This window comes from Ixodes scapularis, unplaced genomic scaffold (assembly GCF_016920785.2).
Source record: "Ixodes scapularis isolate PalLabHiFi unplaced genomic scaffold, ASM1692078v2 PGA_scaffold9__187_contigs__length_104089568, whole genome shotgun sequence".
Taxonomy (NCBI): Eukaryota; Metazoa; Arthropoda; class Arachnida; order Ixodida; family Ixodidae; genus Ixodes; species Ixodes scapularis.
This window is the reverse complement of record NW_024609884.1, coordinates 76219699-76242439: the sequence shown is the minus strand read 5'-3', so window position 1 is coordinate 76242439 and position 22741 is coordinate 76219699. Positions and strand designations below refer to the sequence as shown.

The window sequence follows — 22741 nt, the reverse complement described above, 5'->3', positions numbered from 1 at the left end:
TAGTAGAAGAGGAAGAAAAAGAAAATCAGTTGTTTCTCTGACGGTGTGTATGGCCTCTTCTTTATGTATATGTTTATTCTAGTTCAGCTGGCCTTACATGAAGTAGTCGCTTTAAAATAAAGTATATCTCTCCCTCTCTCTACCTGAAGTATGAACCAACTAGCTCAACTTAATTAAGCCTTTTACCGTTGCTTGGCTTTTCGCTCAGCCAAATCGCTTATATAGGTTGCACTGAAATGAAAACACAATCGTGTTGAATAGTGTAAGAGTATTTAGAATATGTATCGATCACGCCGCTGAACTTGCATCGCTCGAAGAACTTCCTTTTTGTGAGCGCCTTCTCTGCTTGAGTTTGCTGGAAACACAGCCGCTTTGATCCGAGGCAATCGATGATAGCGTTGGTGACATCAACAAGTACGTGACTCACAGAGCACTGGTGAACGCCAATGTTTTCGTCGCTCCCGACGGTTCCCTGAAAGTCGCCAGCGGCGTAGAAGCGTAGAGCTGCGAGGACTTGTTGTTGGACCGTCAGCAGACGGGGCCCTTCACGACGCCGCTGGAGCTTTCCGCGAAGCTGGTCGCACAGCCAGCGAGCCACCCCTTTGGTCAGCCTGTATTCGCCCACAAACCTCGCATCGCTCGTCTCGAAAGCACCCGGTGATCTCTAAACTCGATCCGCTGGCGAACCCAACAGTAGAGATGCATATGTTAGGGTCGCCATCTTTTACGATGCAGAACGATCTCCGGCGTTGTCTCCGGCTTCGTCTCGACCACTCAGTTAACTGCATCGTCAAAGTGCATCGTGACGACATTTTGACGTCAGCACCAACTGCATCATTTTACGAGCATACCTCGAACTGCATAGGGAAAAACTACATTTCAACGTCATGTCACTTGACCCGAGAAAATAGCCAATCAGTGCCCGATGCAGTTTTCTACATCATTTAGTTTGCGTTCCAGCATAGATAGACAGATTCCGCTTTCGGCACCAATAGGATTGTCCAGATACAAGCGTGAACCCTCATTTAAAAGTTTAAAATTGATTAATGTTAATAGTATATATAAATATCGTTTGTGTGTGTGTTATAAATCTGAAGTACAAAAAATCGTGTTAATCTGATTGCCTGGCTTCTCTTGCTCCAAAAGTACCAACTTACCCCACTCGAAGTTTGCAAAACTAGAAGTTACCCAATATTAGAACGACCTATGCTGAGCAAATGTTATCTTATACGCTTCCAAGCCTATTTAATTTTCTTAGCTCCGAAAATATTGATTCCATTAAGTCATCGAGAAAGGATATTCGAGAGTTTTTTTCCAGTGTGTTTTTTTAGTAGTCCTTTCCAGAGCTTTGCGATGTATAATACTTTGTGTTTTCTGTGTATATATCTAAATGTATTCGGGCCATTTTCATGTTACTACGAAAAACGTTAATATTGCCGCCCGATTACGTTTTGAATGCCAAGGTGTCTTGTTTATTTTTTCATGTGGCACTGATGTTTGTGTGAGAGGGGGCCGTAGACTCGTCAAGCTGCATGATGCAGCTTTTTTCCTCGGTCTCCCTCCATCATTTGTTTGATGGAAAAATAAACATTATTATTATCATTATTATTATTATTATTATTGGTCCAACCAGCAAGCAGCTTTATACTACCCTGTCAACTTACGGTGAACGGAGATCTTTTTTTTTTTTCACCTTTTTTTTTAAGCGTTGGAAAGACATGGCTTTGGCAATCTACGTCCCCGCGAACTTCAGGTCAAATGCCAGGCATAACAATCTCCATTATAGCAGCGCTTCTTGTAAAGTTCATGAGATATTTTATGACCATCTCCAGGTGGTTAGCTAAAGGAACAGTTATCGACAGATTCCTCGGAGATTTTTATTACTGATGCAAGATGACCGATCCACTCCTGTATGGTGAATAGCACCACATAAGAGCCTCGCTAAATCCCAAATTTTGTGATTTCCGTAGAACTTCATCGTCCCAGGAATTTTGAGATCAACAGGCCCGGAAGGCCTGCGAAAAGGAGGCACCGGAAATCTTTTGAGAGCCAAGAAAAGCTATGTTCTTGAGTGTCACGTGGTAGATTTATTTTATTTTATTTATTTATTTATTTATTTACATACCTCTAAAGGCTCCAAAGGAGCATTACATAGAGGGGGGTGTCGTATAAACTTTTACATAATCATACAATATTTTACAAGAAAAAATAGAAGACATCGTGTCACGCTAAACAGAACCATGAAGGGAAGACATTACATAACAAGAAAGCCACACACGCACTCACATCATTTGAGGCAGTCGACATGCTAGAAAAAAAGCAATAGACCCAGCGAGCGAGTAACAAACATACAGGGCAATATATAATTCATTCACCCTAAAGATTCACGCAATAACAACATAAATGTATCATGATCAGTGACCGTCGCAATTTCGCTTGCCAACTCATTCCATTCAGTCGCCGCTTGTACGAACGGGGAGTATTTGAACAGATTAGTTCTTGCAAATGGAATATGAACTTTGTAACAATGATCATGACGAGGGGAAATGCGAGCCGGTGGGAGAATGTTGTTTTGACGGAAATCTGAGGAACTATGATAGAGTTTATGAAAATGGGATAACCTTGCGAGGTATCTTCGCTGGTGGAGAGTCAATAAACCAAGTGAACTCTTAAGTTGACTGACGCTTATAGATGAATACGTTTTTAGTATAAACCTGGTGGCCCTGTTTTGTAATGATTCTAAATTATTAATTAAATATTTTTGATGCGGGTCCCAAATTATAGCTGCATATTCCAACTTTGGCCTAATGAGGGTAGAGTATGCAAGTAGTTTCGTTTCTGCTGTTGCCATATATAAATGCCTTCTTAAGAAACCAAGTGACTGGTTAGCCCTCCTAAGGATATAATCTAGATGAGTGTTCCAGGAGAGGTTGGAAGTTAAGTGGACTCCTAAATATTTATATGTGGATACTTTATCCAATTTTGAATCTATAACTTTGTAGTCGTATTGAAAAGATGAGCGACGATTGGTAAATGTCATTATTTTTGTTTTATCTATATTTATCTGCATTTGCCACGTGTCACACCATGAAAGTATGATATCCAAATCACTTTGAAGGGCCAGGCAGTCGCTTTGACTAGATATTTGACGGTATACCACACAGTCGTCTGCAAATAGGCGAATCTTTGAAGAAATGTTGTTGGGGAGGTCATTTATATAAATTAAAAACAAAAGTGGTCCAATAACGGATCCTTGAGGGACACCAGATTTGACATGTATAGGTGGTGAGGTGATGTCATTTGCAAGTACTGATTGCTTTCTATCGTGCAAAAACTCACGAATCCATGTAATTACCTTATCATTAATTTTGAGATATTGTAGTTTTTTTATCAGACGACTGTGTGGTACACGATCAAAGGCCTTCGAAAAGTCTATAAAAATAGCGTCGATTTGTGAGGATGAGTGAATACAGGTATGCAAGTCCGTTACCAGTTCAAACAGTTGGGTTTCACACGAAAGACCACGTTGAAAGCCGTGCTGATTGGGAAATAGCAGGTTGTTTGAGACTAAGTGTTTCATGACAGATGAATATATTATATGTTCTAAAAGTTTACAAGGAACAGAGGTCAATGAAATGGGTCTATAATTTGTTGGGCAATTCCGATTACCAGATTTATAAATCGGCACGACATTTGCTGATTTCCATTCGTCCGCAATGTGGCCAGTATTAAGCGATTGCTGGAATAAGCTGGCAAGCACGGCACCTGATGCATCCTTTGTTAGTTTAAGTAGCTTCGAGCATACACCATCAGGACCCGGGCTGGATTTTGTCGGCAAGCGGTTAATGGCACTGATAACACCATCAATATTGATTTGCACATCGTCCATTTCTGGAATGACGATTGTAGGTGTAACATGGCGGTCAGATAAAGGAAGCTCGTCGGTAAACACTTCGCCAAAAAATGTGTTAAGTTTAAAAGCGGACTCGGATGCAGAAAGCTTTACGTCACCTTCTTGAAGTAAAGGAAATGCATTTTTTTCTTTGGGGTTTACGACATGCCAGAACTTCAGATGATGCAGAGGGAAAGAGGAGGCTACATAACTTCGTGCGCGGCTTGTTGGGATGTTTACGAAAGGTCGATTGTACACGAATATGACTGGCTACGACACGCCCGACCACCAAAGCTGATTTGCACGAAGACGTCGCCGAGTCACCGTCCCTTATCCTGGCTAAAGACATCGCTCGTCTTACGAATACGAATTGAAAAGAGCTTGAAAAACGAGCAAACGTTTTGATTTTTTGTGCAACAGTGACGTGCGCATCGCCGTTGAACTTACACTAGCTCACTTGCGCCCTCACGTTTTGTTCGTAAAAAAGAAAAGAAAAAAAAAAAGAAAACGCTGTTGGATGTAGTTACGTTACTTCCGGCAACTCTCTCCTCCTCTACATTTCTTCTTCCTTCCCAGTCTAGTTTTGGTTTGAAATTCGAGCAGTAGCGTTTTTTTTGTTTTGTTTTGACTTTATTAAAAATATACGTGATGCTCTAGCATAATAGTAATTGGATGGCCTTCCGACACCATAATAAAAGACATGGCAAAAAAAAAAAAAAAAAACTTTTTTTGGGAGGTGTTAGTGAGGCTTTAAGTGCTCGAAAATCTCGAAACGGGTTGAACTCGAACCCTTTTTTCAAAACCCCGCCAAGCAATACTGACGGTTGCAAAGTCTTGAATACCGAGCGTCTGATTGAATCCGAGTCTTCGACAAACTCTGACGCAACACTCGTTCTCCATATGGAGGACATTTTGGTGTAGGACTGTTCGGTGCGTGGACTGCGGTGCACGGACATTTAATGGATATCATTTGAAATTTCGGTTATCTTTAGATTTTCTCTGAACGTACGTATTACATTTTATTACCATACTGCATAATCATGATGTTTAAACCCTCAGACTGGGAAGGAAGCTTGAGAAACTTGAAGGAAACAAAATTTATATTTTATACAACTTCATGAAAAGGAGCTTTTAAATTGTCTTCAGCGTCCCTTTAAACAGAAACGTTTCTTTTTGTCCTCTGCCAGCGCTCGGGAAGCAGAGTATCTCCGTGCAGCGTGTACCTCCTTTTCGTGCACTGGTTTTTTTATCTTCTTTTCTTAGTTTCGCTTGGCCGGAGCTTGCTCATAAAAAAACAGCCGCCACGTACAGCTCCGCAGCGGTTTCTGGATTTCGGCGCGGTGGCAACCTCCCGAGACCGCTCCCAGTTGTTGGATTCTTTGAACATAAGGCGCCGAGAGGCCCGTGCGCAGGCTCAAAAGAGAAGCTTCAGATGAAAGTTCCTTTTAAAGCGCACTGCTTTATACTCTACGCGGCATCGACTGGCGTCACGGTATACGGAGTAAAACGGCAGCGTACAGCAGCATAATGGCGCCATGTTTTTTTTTGTTTTCAGCAAAACGTGCATATAGACCAACGCGCGGCCCTGACGTCACGCAGCTGCGGTGGCGCTGTCGACGGCACTGCGCATGCGCAGAAGCTTTACTCCACGCGAATTTGGTTTCTGCGCACGCGCAGTGCCCACACCTGGAAGGACAACACAAAACAGTCTCTCTTTTTGAGACTTCGTGTTGTGTTGTCCTTCTTCCCCCCAGTCTCGGGGTTTTGTCAAAAATGAGTTCAAGTAACGTTGGACCAGTCGGAGTTTGCGAGACGCTCATTTCTGCGACCCAAACCTGCCGATTTTGACTTGTGTCGCGTGCTCATCTCGTGTTCCCGTGTTGGAGTGCATAGTTAACGTTTGTGGTCTCGACAGGGCGAGTGTGTGCGTGGACGTGGACTGCTCCGAGGATAGTTCTAACAAGCCGGTGTCGCTCGTCACCGGATTGGGTTTCGCCGTTCCGGAAGCTTCGCTCCTACTTGACACTGAGAAGGTCTTCTTCACGGTCTCTGTGCCCTCGGTTGTTGAATGATTCTGAATGAGCTGTCTTCGGTTGTGACAGTGCACTGTCACGAGCGTCTATGTGCATCGTAAATGGTGTGTCCAGCTTTAGGACTAACTAAAAAAAAATGCTTTGGCATTCTATGAGCCTTTCTGAATTTACTTTTATCTTACTCAGAAACGCGAGCATTTGTCAGTGAACTACACACAAATTAAGATGCGAGCTGTATGCGATATTAATTTTTCATGAATTTCTGGCGCGCAACGTACGAAAGGAATGCAGCTGCCGTCGTACTCCCCGTCAATTACAGCTTTTGTTCGCCGCGGGTAATGAAAATAAACATTTTAAGTTTTTATATTTCTGGTGACTGTTGTCTCGAAACGATACCTTTCGGCCGTTTTTCAAGTGACATCAATCCCAAGTATTGCGGTTTGTTCCGGTTTGTAGCTTTCATAAGAAGTAAATCTGACCATTACAGCAGCACTACAAATAGAGATCGAAGTAAGTGAATAAATGAGAAGGAAGAATACAAAAAGAGAAGAAAGGCTCCAAGTGGAATGGGCCGACTTTCGCTGAAGTCTAGTACCGAGTTGTCTGTGGACACTGCTATGTACACCCCAAAATGATGTTCATTTAACTGCTGCAGCCGGCGAAATGCGACCTATTTTACATGAACATGACGACTTCGATGGTGCGCAAAGAATAGTCTAAGATTTCTTCTAGCTCGAGCTCAGCAACTCGTGGGTGCCCCAAATTATTCTGGTATGAAATGCCTTGGTATTTCATGCCACTGGCATGAAACGTCTTGGGATGAAACATCTTGGGATGAAATGACTTTGGTATGAAGTGACCGGGATGAGCATTCCTGGGATGACGCATCCGGGGATGAAGTGTGGCAGAGCCACTCCAAAGTATGAAATATCCTGGCATGTAATGTTCGTGGGATGAAACATCTTGAGATGAAACGTCTTGAGATGAAACACCTTTGGTATAAAGTGTCTGGGATGAAGTGTCCTGGGATGAAGTATCCTGGGATGAAGTATCTTGAGATGAACTGAGTGGACCCCCTCAGAAATATACAAGAACCGAATCGGGGCTCCCGAATCATTGGTGACAATATTCACAGGTGCCAGGTCAGTCTCCAAAAAACGCATGCAAATAATATCCAAAGTAAAGCCCCCAGGAAATAAACTTCAAAATAGTACGAAGATAAAAATATGCGACAGTACTAGAAGAGGGACAATAAAAACTGGCAAAAAAGAAAATAAATAACTTTATAGACAATTAAAATTCCCAACCTCGGCTAAAACTGAAGCTAAATTTTTTTCTTTCAATATTTTGGCATGTTTATGCTATTGTTCTCTACTCACAGTGTATCTATCCCCTTTGGAGCAGCTGCTCCAATGAAGCTTGTCTCTCTGCCCGCAGTGTAAAAACAAAACAAAAACGCGAAGTTATTTTTGTTGTGTTTGCGTGTAGGTGCATGTCTATGTGTGCGAGTGTACACCCGAGCGCTACGCCTCTTGTGCGAGTGCTGAGGCTTTCGAGAGGTTCCATCGGCGCCACAAGGTCATGCAAAAGTAAGTGTAGTTGTGCCTGAAATTTTGCAATTACTGACGCTAGAAAGTAACTAAAATGCAATTACAATTCCTTTCAGCCGAAAGTAATGAATCACTATTACAAATTACCAAAAAGTAATTAAATTACAGTAATTCAATCACTGTAATTGAATTACTACCCAAGTATGGAAGTCATAGCGTGATAGCCGCGGCCATGGACTACAAGGTGCGCGCTAGCACACTAATTCTGTGGGCAGGTCAGGATTACAGCAAGTCATGATGCAAACGCCCAAACGCAGATGCATTTCGCGGAGAGGCCGCACGCCGCCACGTGGCGCTGGCTGAGGGGACACCCCACAAGTGGCTCTGCGCTACCTACCGAAAACCGTTCGGCGCTACCATACCGACAACCAGACACACAAAGAGAGATAGCGAAAAACAGTGGAGAGGGGGGGGGGGGGGGGTGCCCCGCGTGTAATAAAAACGTTTTATACTTCGTACGTGTTTGATCTGACGCGAGTCATCTACGTCGTCCCCATCTCCCCATTGATCTATTAAAAAAGAAAAAAGAAAGAAAAAAATTCGTGGCCACGGTATTTTGAGCGTCTGAGCACGACTCTTGCTGCAGACCGAATGGTTCCAAAATCAAAACCTGTTTCGTGTAGTTTTTTTCTTTTTTTTTTTTTTTTTAGGCGATGAGGGCGGGCTTGTGCCGGCCAGCTTTGGTGGGTCCCGGTTACAGCTGTCCGATTCACTATACTCCGTTTCCCATCAAGTCCGAGCGCAGCCAGCGGTCTACGATCCTCGGGAGTCGATCAAGCGACGCCAAACTGCGTCGTCATGGCTCTCGTCGTATTAGCGCGTTTGTTATCATCGGCTAAACCCATCGCGCAGATAAAAAAAAAACAAAAAACATAAGAAAGAAAAGAAGGCAGGATCACTCTGTGGAGAATTGGTTAAGCCGGTGATAGAATACGCACAATGATGACGAGCGACATAACGAGGTACTTCTGAGGCGTTCGGTCGGACTGAAAGTAGCGGTGCAGCGATTTTCGAACTTTGGCCGAATTAACCGCTGGAATTAATTTGTGTCCCATATGGAACGAAAAACCAAAGCCGCGGTTTCTTGCGCGTGCTAATTAAAAAAAAAGAAAGAAAGAAACACATTGAAGATTAAAGTGCCTGTTAACTCCCACGTCGTCTATCGAGGGACGTACTCTGGGGGACCTGGTTTCCCGTTGGGCTATTCTCTCTTCAGAGACCCCAGCCGCTTCCTCCGCGATTGTCGGCTTCCCGAGGATTAGCATCGCCGGAGGTCGCGGCGAGCGATCGACACAGAAGACGGTTCGCCACGGGGCTGACGGCGAGGTGTAGCGGCGGAGGGGGACGGGTTTTGTTGACTTCCGCGTGGCCCCCAGGAGACGTTTCATTGTGGTTCCCGTAACTGCCACACGCGGCTGCAGATCGGCAAATGATTCGTCTTTTTTTTCTTTTGCGATTATGCAAAAAATTATTGCAGTTTTTTTTTCTTGTTTTTTTTTTTTTTTTGGGGGGGGGGGGGGGGTGGGCAAGGTACGTGGTGCGTTTTTTGTTACTTGTGCCTAAGTAAATTATATCAAAACATACAAACTGCAAATCCTCTTAACATTAAAATTGTTGCACTACCTCTTTAGAGTGAAACGAAGTATAGGTCAATCGGCACACCATAATGTTGGTAAAAAATGACTCGCCAGGATCAAGTGTCTTCATAGGCAATACGATGAGGTAGTGATTCCCCTGGAGTAGCTGACAGCTTCAGAATCGTAGGGTGTGGCTTATTACGCTCGCGCTCCTTGCGTCGTGTTTGGTTCTTCTGGGTCCTTGCATCTGAGTATCGCTCCGCAGCTAATGAGATAGCGGGATTGGTCGATAAGAACCCAGGAGAGCCAATCCGGAAGCGCGAACATAATAAGCCCCACCCTACTATTCTTAAGGTGTCGGTGACTAGCGGTCGGCGAAAGCGGTGGAAGCAACTAGCCAAAATTACATCATAAGTGGAAAGGAACAAATACAGGCTTCAAATGTCTCAAAAACAACAACGACAACGCGTCATTGAAAATATTTGAAATACACTGCATTAACTAACTGGGATGTGTGGAGAGGAAGGGGACATCTTGACCTGAGTTTTTGTAGTGACAAGTCAGGAGTAACGGAGTAACGACGAAAAGAGGGAATCCCCGAAAATAAATGACATTAAATTACACCACGTCGAAATATACGTATATATAGAGGTATGGACAAACTTACACCTACACCTTAGGGAGAGTCTAGAGCAAATGATGTCAAGGCATAAGGGCTGTTTCAACTTTCCGGGCTTGTTAGTTTGCCCACACCAAGACCCTGTATGCGCACAGTGTACGGTATACAAACCAGATTTTTTGGTTCAGAGATGGTACTAAATATATTAGCAAAAGAAAAAAAGAAAAGAAAGAAAGGAAAAGCTTGACCGCATTTTTTTTTCTCGAAATATTGTTGGAGGTTTTGCTGTGCACGTGGTGAAACACAAGACTTTTTCAGCATAGTATATTAATTGCCTTCTCTTAACAGACAGGGTACCTTGATTAACGTTTTACTCCCGATAACACATCTCTCTCCACTTCGCCTTAGGCGCACGTGACAAATATTTTCAGACTTAATTTGTATCAACTACTTCGCAGCTTGTTAGGCCGGGCTGTGATTGAACACGAACACAGCATGAAACCTTTCTCGAAGCAAGGCGATTGGCTCACGGTCTAGTGGTGACCCCGGCCGTAGCCGTTCTTTATTCTCCTGTCTTTTTGTTCCTTGTTTGTTTCCTTGCCAAAGCCCCAGAGAGAGAGAGAGAGAGAGAGAGAGAGAGAGAGAGAGAGAAATCGCACTCGGTGTGTACAGGAGCCGCTAGCCCCGGCGCACTCGCGGGTTCGCCCTTCGGAAATTGATTCCTCCTCTGAGGAGCAACGTCGGCGCATTGAGCCGACGTCGCCCGGAACCTGGCGTATGCCCCAGAGGTTCAGAAGACCGCGTCTCCAGGGTGCCCTCCGTGCCTCCTTTCGATGGGTGCCTAACGAGGTTTTCTTGTTCTAATGAAGAAGGGCTTGTCCTGCTCCGTGCCCGGAAGACCTCTTGGTTCGTCCAAGCCGCTCGCTCGTCGATGCGGAACTACTCTTTGTTTGGGCTGCCCATTTGCTCGTCTCTTTCCCCCGAAATCTCACGGGCCAATTTAGGGTCTGCACTCTTTTTCTCGTGTTTGAGGTATTTGCTCAAATTTCGACTACTCTGATCCTTAGCTGACCGCTGTACTCTCTGGTACAGCTTGGGTCAAATCCTATTATCCGAACTGGGAATCAACTGTCTCGCTTTCTTCTTTTTCGTAAAGAAAGAAAAACATCGAAATCATTATTTTCAAGAGTTATAACTTCAAACCAATAAATAGAAACAAAAATTAAAATATCGCTCGTTCACATGACCTACTATTATAATTACTAATTTTTTTTTTTAATCTGGTCTCGCCCTATATCAATCAATCCGTCACTGTGATGAAGGCCGTGTGCATGGAGGCGACGAATGAACTTGCTGCTTGCACGGTACTTAGAGGCGTGACTAGACTGCGCTTTTCCTGGGAAATTTGCAGATTAGACCTCCTTGTTGTTAGTGGACTCGAGCACCAACGAGAGCCCAGATGCGTTTGCAGCAAAATCGGTTGATACGTCTTTTTTTTTTCAATACTGCTATACCATACAGTATGGGAGATGCAAATATAGCGGTTCAAAGTTGATAGAGGTCAACACAACTCTGAACCTTTGTAATAATCGACCACCCTCGACAGCGTTTTTTGGATCTGGTCTTGATGTACCGACCTACATATGGACTGTAACGCGGCGCACCAAGTCGGTGCTTCATCGCCTTAGTTTTGATGATGCACTTAGACGTTAAGATAAATTTGAGTAAGAGCAGACACTTTAATACACTAACGTTTCGGAACAAGACTTTTCTTTCTCAGGATTCTCGCTCACAATTGGCAGAAGAGCGTCGCTAAACTTCGAGGGATCTAATATCAGAGAAGATCATCAGTCATGTGTTTCTCGATTGCTTTTCTTTCGAGATCAAAAGTACCCATCTGAAAGACAAGCTGGCGATATTGGGCGATCGATTATTTAGCCCGTTAAAAATTCTTCAATCGAAATCTTCAGCAACAAACAAAGCTTCCCAGGTTCTCCTCTTCTTAGGCTTCTCAAAAGCACTAGGCAGATTTTATGGGTTTGATAGCTTTCTTTCACACGGTGATCCCCGCTGAATATCTACCCCGGAAACCCTGATACTTCAATAATCGTGGCCACCATTCTATCACTTTTATTTTTACATCGTATTATTGCAGTCCGTCCCTATTTTCCTACCATGCGTCTAGGACATGGATAATGTTCACGACCTTTCACCACCGTGAACAAGATGGTGAACAACAAGATCGCACTTGGTAACGGGATACACACGTTCACCATCTTGTGATTCCTCTTTCTTGATTTAGGAGTAAATATAAGAAACGGCGTTGTTTATCTAGTGAGTTCATAAACAAGCCCTTAATGTTGAGCTTACATTCCTTTGCATCCCCAAAGCATTGTGAAAGATATTTTTTCTGCGTCATCCACACAGCCACTGTGGAACATGGGATATTTTATGTACGGTCCAGCTACTACGAAGTTCGTTTGATAAGTATGGTAAAAAATCAAAATAAACACTACTGTTTTTTGTTTTAATTTATTTTATTTCTAAACACAGTCTCCACTGAAGGCTTCGCACTTGGTCCAGCGATATTCGACTTTTTTCCTTCCGTCGGAAAAATAATCTTTCTCAAAGTCATCAACGTGGACGCTATTACTGCCATCAAAGACATGCATTGATGGCAGTAATAGCGTCCACGTTCGAGAAAAAAAGAAGAAAAAAACAAATTCGAGGGAAAAGTCGCATGGGGCCAAGTCCGGAGAATAGGGGGGATGAGGAATCACTTTGAAGCCGAATCTGTGCAGCTTTGCCATTGCGACGTTCAATTTGTGAGAGGGCGCATTGTCCTGGTGAAAAAGCACTTTTTTGTGCGTCAATCTGGGCTGTAATATTTTTAGTTAGTTTGTTAAACGATTTAATATTGTTGAATAGTATACCCCTGCTATTGTTTTACCTTTCACCAAGTAGTCAACAAAGATGATTCCTTGAGTACCACCCCCCCCCCCGCAAACAAAAAAAAAACAACAACAAAAAAAAAAACACCAACAACAACAACAGTGGCAATCACTTTCCAGCTGACAGGCCGGTCTTCGCCTTCTTCGGTTCACTCCCCCCAGTCGTTGTCTGCTGCTTTGACTGCTGCTTCGACTCAGGTTTCGAGCGGTGGATCCAAGTTTCATCGGCAGTTACGAATCGACGCCAAAAGTCCTTCGGATGCGATTCAACATGGCCACGCACTGCAATGAAATGTCCTTTCGGGCGCGTTTTTGGTCGACAGTGAGCAGTTTCGGCATCCATCGTGCAAACTCTTTTTCCATGTCCAATATTCCGTGGAGGATACTGTGAACACGTTCAGTTGAATGCCTACAGTTTCAGCGATCTCACGCACTTTCATTCGATGGTCTTCCAAAATGATGCCGTTAATTTTTCCAACGATTTCCTTCATGGTGACCTCAACTGGGCGTTCCGAGCGCGCTTCATCTACAGTGGATGTTCGGTCACGTTGAAACTCATTGACCTAAAAATAGACTGTCTTCAACGTTGGTGCAAAACTCTAGTGAACTTCGTCCGACTCGACTTTGATCTGCGCAGCCGTCCACTTTTTTAAATAAAAAAGTGTGACCACCACGTGAAACTCGCTTTTTTTTTTTTTTCAATTTTCGTGGTAGCTGACGAAGTGCCAGCTTCAAGCATTTCTCGAGCATGAACCACTTGTCGCGTGTGACTCAAATTAGGCCTGCGCTAGTTTGAAGAGCCATAGTTGCCAGCCGTAATATCATCACATGTCTCATAGAAATTTTAAAAAGAATTGTTGTGTGTATGTTTATAAAGCGTAGAACTTAGTCTGCCGCAACGGGTGACTTGTCTCACAGCTGTAGATGGAAAAGTTTAGCCAGTGCGGTACAACCGCTAGCCAGGGTTCTTTAACGTGCACCACGCAGTAGTGATACACGACCGCACGACGATGTACGATGCTCATCCAGATTGAAACGGGCAGGGGTGGAGATTGAACCCAGGATCCCTGGGTTCTGCAGCGCGAGCTTTCGCTCCACTTGCTCAGAGCTGGTGTGCGCTAGCCCACTGGGCCACCGATCCCCCCCCCCCCCCCCCCCTTTCTTTTTAAAAGTTGCCAAACTCATAAAACGACCCTCGTATTGTCATCGAGTGCTGTATTTGTGCAGACGTCCAGGGTTTCCTATAGGCTTTGAGGCGATTCTCTCCTACCCGGACAACAAGGAGAAGAACAAGAGGACACACTCTAGGTAATATTGACTGGATGCCATATTTGAAGGTGGTGTTCACAGCACATGCACAGAACGAGCCCCCACTTATGTTCTCAGAAGAAGTACAATCTTGACAGTGTGCAATGCACGTTGCGGAAGCTTTATGGAAGCTCCATCGCCAGCTCGCGCTCAGAGTCACTGAAAAACGCAGGGCGTGCTGAGTCTCGAACATCTAAGCAGCCAATAAGATTGTGGTATTAGTCGGTAGGAGCGCCCAAGAACAAATCACAAAGCAAGAAGCGTGACCACGCTCTGCGTTTCCTAAGCTGTGGGTTACATATACAGCATGTAAACTAACAATTTTAATACCCCAGTTACACGGGCCGCTTTAACAGTGGTTAGCCAAACGCCAGTTATGATAACCGTGGTTTGACCAAACTGAACTGAGACGGTGTTATACGGTCTTTTTGCTTGCAGTTGAAGGGTTGAAACCAAATCGAAACCAACTGCAATGTCCCGTGTTCAGAGCAAGAATACGTTTTTAATATATATTTTAACTGTTTAAAACGAGTAATTAGACCCATAAAATTATTTGTGGTGAGTAACAAACCATTATGAAGACCGATAAACAAAATACAAACATGGGCGACATGAGGGAAGCCGCATTGCCATCGACCAGAATCAATGGCATGCGCCCGAGGATTGCGGGCTTCACCCCGTCCCGCGACATGGCGTTATTGCTTTTGCTGCATATCTGTCTCAGAGGCGTTTCTTTCCGCGACATTTCTTTTCACGGTTTTTTCTAGGTGTGTCACCTGGCATTCTGAAGTTGTGCTTCGATAGCCGGCAATGCTGCGGTCGTCGCCATCTTTAGCTCAGTTAGCGAGCCCAAACTGAGATCGTAGAGCTCAGTTGGCGCTAACCATGGCTTTGTGCTAACCCCAGTTTGCTCAGTCATGTAACTGCACAAAACTCCAGTTTAGAGTAACTGCAAATAGCTTAACTGTAGTTATGGATGCCCGTGTAACAGGGGTGTATGGCACTTTAGACGGCAGGCAAAAATCGGTTGCTCAACCTATCGCGGCGCAATTAACTACAGATGTGCAAGCAGGTGGTGGAAGTGTACAGCAAAAAATTCAAGATATGAACTTGCCTCGATCAACAAAACAAAAAAACAGAAACCTGTTTTGGGCAATCTAAGCCGCAGCTCCGCACTCGCAGACGATGCACGGGTAGTGAGAAGTGCTGCCAACAGATGGCGTACACCTCGTCGAGGGAGTAAAGCCCCTTGATAAAAGCGTTTTTTTACAAGTACCGCCAACCATTGTTGTGGAAGCGCGCGAGACACGTGCCATGAGCGGGTGCTCCGCCGCCATTCGCTTCCAAGGCCCGCTCATTTCAGTGCTGCGCCGCCATTTGCTTCCAAGGGCCGCTCGAGACATGGGCCTCGTGCACTCGCGCATTTGACGCTACTTGCAAGACAAACGCAAACACATCGAGGGGCTTTACGAGGGAGTAGAGAGCCTAGATTGTAGGCAGGGTCCATCCCAGATCATGGTGAGCGTTTGCGATTTAATGGCGGACGCCTCCTGCGTAGATGAGTCGCAAGTGCGCATGCACTTGCGTAGCGAGGAAGAAAGCAGGTGGAAAGGCGAAGACGTTTGCAGACGATCAACGCTTTCGGCACCTCCTCGCAGCTCGTATTACAAACGCCTTCCATAAAACACGTGATCCCGACCGAGCAGTTGGAAACTCTCTCTAGAGAATATTCACTGGCGGCCATAGCTGCTTGTGCGAATGCTGAGCGCGTGCTGATGGCGAGCTTCCACTGTTCTTTTGCACCGTGCATTCCGCACCATCAAGATTGCCGGTCTTAGCAGCCTATTGATGTGAGCTCGTTCTGAGCATGCACTCTAAACAGCACCCACAAATATGGCCTCTAGTGAATACTCCCTATAGGGAGTATTCACTAGACCGGCAATCTTGATGGTGCGGAATGCACGGTGCAAAAGAACAGTGGAAGCTCGCCATCAGCACGCGCTCAGCATTCGCGCACACAGCTGTGGCCGCCAGTGAATACTCCTTATAGCAGGCTCTCTAACCGCTCATTCACATTGGAAGCGGATCCGCGTTCGCAAAGCGGTTGCGAACGCGGTTGTATAAAGATCCAGTACAATTGCACGCACACTTGATGTCATCGAGTGCGCGTGCAATTGTACTAGATATTTATACAACCGCGTTGGCAACCGCTTTGCTAACGCGGATCCTCTTCCAGTGTGAATGAGTGGTAAGGGAGCAGCGGCCGATTCGAATTGTGATAGCAGACGATCCTGCAAAACAAAACGGTTATAAATACTAGGAGGGGGTAGGTTGCAATATTTGTGAAGCCTAGTCATAAAAACTTTTAAACGACTGTTTGGCCAACGTGACCGTAAGACCTCTGACAACTGGTGCGCGTGACATGTCACGTTCGAGATGGATGGTTGATTCTAGAAAGATTCCGTGCAGGGGTTGCGCGCGCTCCGTCCGGTAGGTTTTATCAGGTCCGAGGATATGAAGCAAGCAAGCAAGCAAGCGGTTGAGGTGGATCACGAGCGGAAAACGACGACGACGACGAGACTGCAGCTGTTTATTCTATCCCCATCTCCCGAGGCTTTTCGTAAATAACTGGTAAACTGATATTTTCCACATTATATTCTGCGATCACATACAAGCAGAGAGGCACCGGACCTCTTCTCGCAAACGGCCTCCTCCTTGGAGGCCAAGACATCCACGAAGATGACCACCGAGTCAACGAACCTTCCCCCCGTCTTGGACAAAGACCAGGCGAGTTCAGCAACGATCGTCAAGGACGGCTATACAATTCCGACTATGGACGTCACCGATGAGGCCGCCACCTGCTCCTCCTCGACGATCGTATCCGCTTGCGATGATGAAGACATGCAATCGAACGACGGGGAATACGAGGTCGCTCACGGAAAGAAAAGACGCAAGAGGTGCCTGAATTCAGCATTACCTTTCAACGATGAAGCCAACCTGCAAGTCGGTCATACCGTACTGTTCATCCCCACTGGAAACCACCAAGCTCAGTCACTGAGCAAAATCAAGCTCACCGACTTTCTGAACAACGCTGCACCAGGCATGGTGAGTGAGATCCGAATTAACAAGGCTCGCAACATCATCGCAGTTGACACAAAAAGACCCCTCTTTAAAGCCGAACTGCTCAAGTTAACGAAACTCTGTGCACTGCCAGTGACAGCCTTCCTGCCCAGAGACCGCTCGAACTCTTTCGGCGTCCTCCGAGATATTGACCCTGATTGCACAGAGGACGACGTAAAGACCCATCTACAGTCCTCTGTCGGCATAACAGAAGTGAAGCGACTCGGGAGGAAATCGCCCGTCATACGGGTTGCCTTCACAGGAAAGGTGCCACCCCAACATATCAAAGTGGGTCTTGTCAGAACTGAGGTACTTCCCTACCGAGCACGACCCCTGCAATGTTACAAATGCTACAAGTTTGGCCACATTGCAGCTGCGTGCACAGCGGCCTCTCAGCTGTGCTATCGATGCGGGCAGTGCCACGAAGGTGAATGCACAGCCAACCCGCGATGCGTGAATTGTCAAGGAGGGCATGCTTCCAACGCAGCCGAATGCCCAGTGAAAGCAAGAGAGACAGAGGTCACGAGATACCAGCTGAAACACAACACCACTTTTCGTGAGGCCAGAGGTGCTGTACACAGTAAACACCAAATAAGCAAGAAAACTACCGAAAATGACACACCACAACCTGATGCCACCATCAGGAGTGTTCCGCAACGGACTGTTCAAGAGTTCCCTCCCCTTGAAAGACAAGAGAGCAGAAACGATAACTCCGATGCCGTAGCATCCACCTCGAGAGTCGCCACTGGAGGAACTGAAAAAGCATCCTTCTGGGATAAACAAAACATCAAAGACATAATTTCAAGCAAGTCTTCCGATTTACATACGTTGCCACCTAACCGAAAAACGGAAGGAGAAACCGCCTCAATCTTCCAGGTCATAATCCCACTCGTGTTCACTACTCTTCGTAGATTATTGTCAACAATAGCACCGGAGTCAACGCCTCATCAAGTGATCAAGGCTATTCTTTCATTAGAGTCCATTATTTTAATGATCCTCTGAAGCTCTTTCAGGCTTACCTCATTCGACGCACCAAACACAGCCAACGTTGTGCCTTCTCTGCTAAACGACGACCGGGAAAAATGCCGGAACTATACTGCAGTCTACATATCTTTGGTTTTCATCTTTCAGAATTTTATATTCATCTTTCCCTCGGACTTCACACCGATTCTCGCTTTCTGACACCCACCACTCCTGCACTTCAATTCCTAAACTGCAAATACCTCAGTTTTCTCTGGCCATAGAAGACGCAGCTTCTCAAGATGGAATTCATCTCCTGTATCAGTACCAGCCGGGAGCAGAAATACTCCAGCGATTCACCCAACTGCAAGTGGTCGTGAGCCAGCTAGCAGCAGCCTCACCAACAACTGAAAATGGGAAGCAACATTAATCCAACATCGAAACACCCCATCAGGTGCTCTCTGCTACAATGGAACGCTAACGGAATACAATCGCGGCTGCCAGGACTTCGCGACCATCTGCAAGACAATGCATATGATGCCCTGGCCCTCCAGGAACCGAACACAAAAGACATTCGCATCTCAGGGTACGTGACTTATATGAGCAAAGCAACGCGAGCAGGAAAATTCCCAGGAGCCATGTTGCTGGTACGAGCAAGTCTCGGACAGACTGAAGTGGACCTTAAGGACTTGTGCAGTGACACTGAAGAGTACGTGGGGGTCACAGTGGAGATCAAGGGAAGGCCGGTTACCTTCGTGTCCGCGTACGTGCGGCCGCAGGGTCACTGGGACCCAAAGACAATTGTGGACATCTGCACGCAGATCAAGGGTGAGGCAGTAATCGCTGGCGACTTTAACTCCCACAACGAGACATGGGGCGACAAGAAAACGGACGCAAGGGGTCGTGCATTACAGTCAACTCTAGATGGCCTGGCACTCCGTAATATAACAAGTGGAGAACAAACATTCGTCCGCCCAGGAGTGGAAGGCAGCGTCCTTGACCTCACATTTATTACCAGAGGACTACGCCTGACAGCCAGACCAGAGAAGGACAGCTGGGGCAGTGACCACCTTCCCATCATCATAGGGAAGCCACCCAAAGCCCCACTCAAGACCTGCCACCTGGTGGACTGGAAGGAGTACAGAAGACATCTAGACAAATTGGTAGACTCTGGCGCACCCCTTGCCCCCGAGAACATCGCCGAAGCACTTAAAAAAGCCACAAGAATGGTACAGATACCCATCACGAGGCCAAACCCGGACATGCACTGGCTCCGCCTGAGAGCTCAACGACGACGTGCACAACGGAGATCCTGGAGGACCAACAAGCCGGAGGACATACAGGAGTACAGGCGGCTTGACGCAAAGTTCCGCCGCCACGGGAAAAAGCTGGCAAAAAGGCAGTGGGACCTCCGCTGCTCCAGACTTCACATGCCAGCCGGAGGAAAAAGAGCCTGGCGGATGGTGAAAACGCTTGCCGGACGTCCGCTCCCAAGACAGCCAATACTTGGTCTGGCCCTAGCGAGAGGAGCGACAGTGCAGGAGGTGACAGAACTACTCGCAGACCTCTTCACAAAGGTTCCAACCCGCCCACTGGTGGGTCCAGCCCCCCCAGACTGGTCAATCCGCAGAGACCCTTCGGCGCCCAGCATGAAGGCTATGGATGCCCCCTTCACGCTACACGAACTAAGACACGCCATCGACGCATGCCCGCGCAAGCGCTCGTCCCCAGGCCCCGACGGAGTGACGAACCAGGCCATCAGGAACCTGGACGAGTCGTGCCACGACAGCCTCCTCGACTACATGAACAAGGTTTGGAGCAGTGCTGAGATCCCAAGGGCCTGGAGAGAGGCCACTACCGTGCCCCTGCTCAAGTCTGGAAGCCCGGCCGATGATTTGAGCTCCTACCGGCCCATCTCACTAACCTCCTGCTTGGGCAAGCTACTGGAGCGAATGGTACTGCGACGTCTAAACTACCACCTGGAGGCAGTAGACGCGCTTCCAGACTGCTTCTCCGGCTTTAGGAGACACAGGAGCACTGCGGACTCCATTGCAGACCTCACCACCACCATGGAGGAAGCTAAAGAAAGGGGCTGGTCGACGGCCACAGTGTTCCTAGACGTGAGGAAAGCCTTCGATGCGCTCCCCCATGACACCATCTTCACGGCTCTCCAGAACCTCGGAATCACCGGGCGCCCCCTGTCATACATACGTGCATTTCTGACAGGAAGAACACTGCGTGTACGTGTCGGCAGCACCTACAGCACACCACGCGGGATAACAGCCGGTGTGCCTCAGGGAAGCGTGCTGAGCCCGTTGCTTTTCTCCATCGCGATCGCATCTCTCCCTTCGGCTGCCGGAGTTGGAGCTCGACCACAGTTCCTCGTGAACATGGCGGTATACGCAGACGACGTGGCACTTTGGGCCACCAGCCCACCAAATCGCAGACAGGAAATGGTGAAAGAGTTGCAACGGGCACTGACCAACACGGTGCACAGACTACACGAACTGGGCCTCGGCATCTCGGCTGAGAAGACCACGGCTCTGTTCCAGGCTCCAATACTGCGAACATTTCGTCCAGTACTACACATCGAGGGAGCACCGATAAAATCAGAAAAGACAGCAACTTATCTGGGTTTGATGCTCGACGCGCGCGTGTCCTGGAGGCCCGCTGTAGATGCAGTGCTCCAGAAGATGCGCACTAGAACAAACACCCTGCGGGCACTTGGAGGCACAACGTGGGGCACCTCGCAGGCCATGATGCTGGCAATGTACAAGGGCCTGATCGTGTCCTGCCCGACCTACGCGCTGCCGTTGGTGACGCTAAACAGCACACAACAAGAAAACCTAGAGAGGGCGCAGAGGGTGGCACTGAGAATTTGCCTTGGCACGCCCCGAAGCGCCTCATCACACAAGACACTCGTCGAGGCCGGCGTAGCCACGATTTGTGCCACACTACAGAAGCGGGCTCTTGGACACCTCATCCGAATGGAGAATGGGCGGTCGACGGGAAGCCTAATCATGAAGATTGCGCAGAGAACAGAGTCAGGACTTGGACGCGCGCTCTGTCAACTTGGAGACATCGCGGGAACCGCTGCGGCCCTGGCCGACCTCCCACCACTGCAAGAACGTCCACAACCCATGGACGTCGATCTACACATCCCCGGGTTGAGATCAAGAAGGACGGCAACAACAGTGACCCTCCGAACCCTTGCGCTGTCCCACATCGAGGACCAGTACCACGGCTGGGCTCAAGTGTTCACCGACGGCTCAGTACGTCCCACAGACGGGTCGTCAACAGCCGCGGCGGCCTTCGAGGCGGCTGGCGTTGGGCTAAGCGTGCGCCTTACACACCATGCAACCAGCACCACCACAGAACTAGCAGCGATCCTGCTCGCCCTCGAGGCCGTTCAGAAAGGCAGCTCCAGGGGCGGCAAGTGGGTAATCTTGTGCGACTCACAAGCCGCGCTCTCCATGCTAGATAACTTGGAGAGGGCACCACCACTGGCGCGAAGAATCGCAGCAGAAGCGATGGCATTGGAGCAACTCGGACACCAGTTCAGGTTTCAGTGGCTGCCAAGCCACTGTGGCATCAAGGGAAACGAGATCGCCGACCAGATGGCAAACTTCGCCCATGATGAGCCCTCTACTCCCACATCCAAGGTGCCCCCGTCCGCGGACGCCAAGCTCCTTGTGGCGAGGGAGATCGCAAGTCAGCATCCAGACGCAAGGATGGCACAAGGAGACCACCCGGCCCGGCTCCCAGCACGCATGAACCGGGCAACGGCGGCTGTCTTCCACCGACTTCGGACGGGCAGCGCCCTCACCCCCGCATGGATCAACAGGATGAGACCCTCTAGGAGTCCAGACTGCAACACCTGTGGGACTCGCGCAGATGACGTCCACCTCATCCTACAATGCACCCTCTACGACACTGAGAGAAGGGCACTCCAGGAAGAGTACAGAAAACTCAACCTACCCTACAGCTCTCTGGAGGAGATCACCAGACCTCGAGGCACAAACTGCACCAAAAAGAAGGCGCTGAAGGCACTGGAGAACTACCTGGACGAGACAGGATTAATCTCCCTCCTCTGAAGAAAAAGGCAACAAAGAGAGAAGTGGTGACAACAGCCTTTCCGACAGACTGACTCATCAATACTACTTACTGTGGCCGAACTAAATTAGGAAACTACCCTCTTTCGCCTACATCGGACTTCCCCAATCACCATCAAGGCGACTGGACCCTATACAAACTAGCCTTGCCGATGGCTATGACCATAACAGAACCCCCGCCTGCAAATTAGACTTCGACGGTTAGAGAAAGACTAGAAAAATCCCAACCTCCCCCCTTTCTACTCCCCCTTTTCCCCTCTTTATTCCCAAGAACCCTTCCCCTCCGACTGTGACATGGGCGTCTAAGTACGCCCCAACAACAGTCGGCTTCCCAACCCCCCTCCCCAAAACGCATACTACTACTACTGGATCACGAGCGCACGACACACCGCTGAGCTGAGCTGGTACATGGGACGATCAGGGCAATCGCCTCAATCGCAACGGAGAAAACGAAAGCCTGGCGTCACCGGGACGCTAATTTCCACCGGCTACGGGATGCGCCCTTGCAGCTTGGTCGGCAGCCGCAGTCGGACTGGCTTTTCTTCAGCGGGGGTTACCT

General features: G+C 47.5%; 1 protein-coding gene and 1 pseudogene across 1 annotated transcript; one reads left to right on the top strand and one right to left on the bottom strand.

Moving 5' to 3' along the window:
• Window positions 1-20254: 20254 nt before the first annotated feature.
• On the bottom strand, window positions 20255-20977 carry LOC120836725 (annotated as a pseudogene).
• Window positions 20978-21090: 113 nt separating this feature from the next.
• On the top strand, window positions 21091-22164 carry LOC115308883. Its single transcript, XM_029967020.2, has one exon. It carries the CDS (start codon window positions 21091-21093, stop codon window positions 22162-22164), a length of 1074 nt encoding a protein of 357 aa, XP_029822880.2.
• The last annotated feature ends 577 nt before the right edge of the window (window positions 22165-22741 follow it).

What these genes read in the sequence shown, in the direction of transcription:
- LOC115308883 (XM_029967020.2), top strand. Translation starts at nt 21,091, where the DNA reads ATGAAGATTGCGCAGAGAACAGAGTCAGGACTTGGACGCGCGCTCTGT.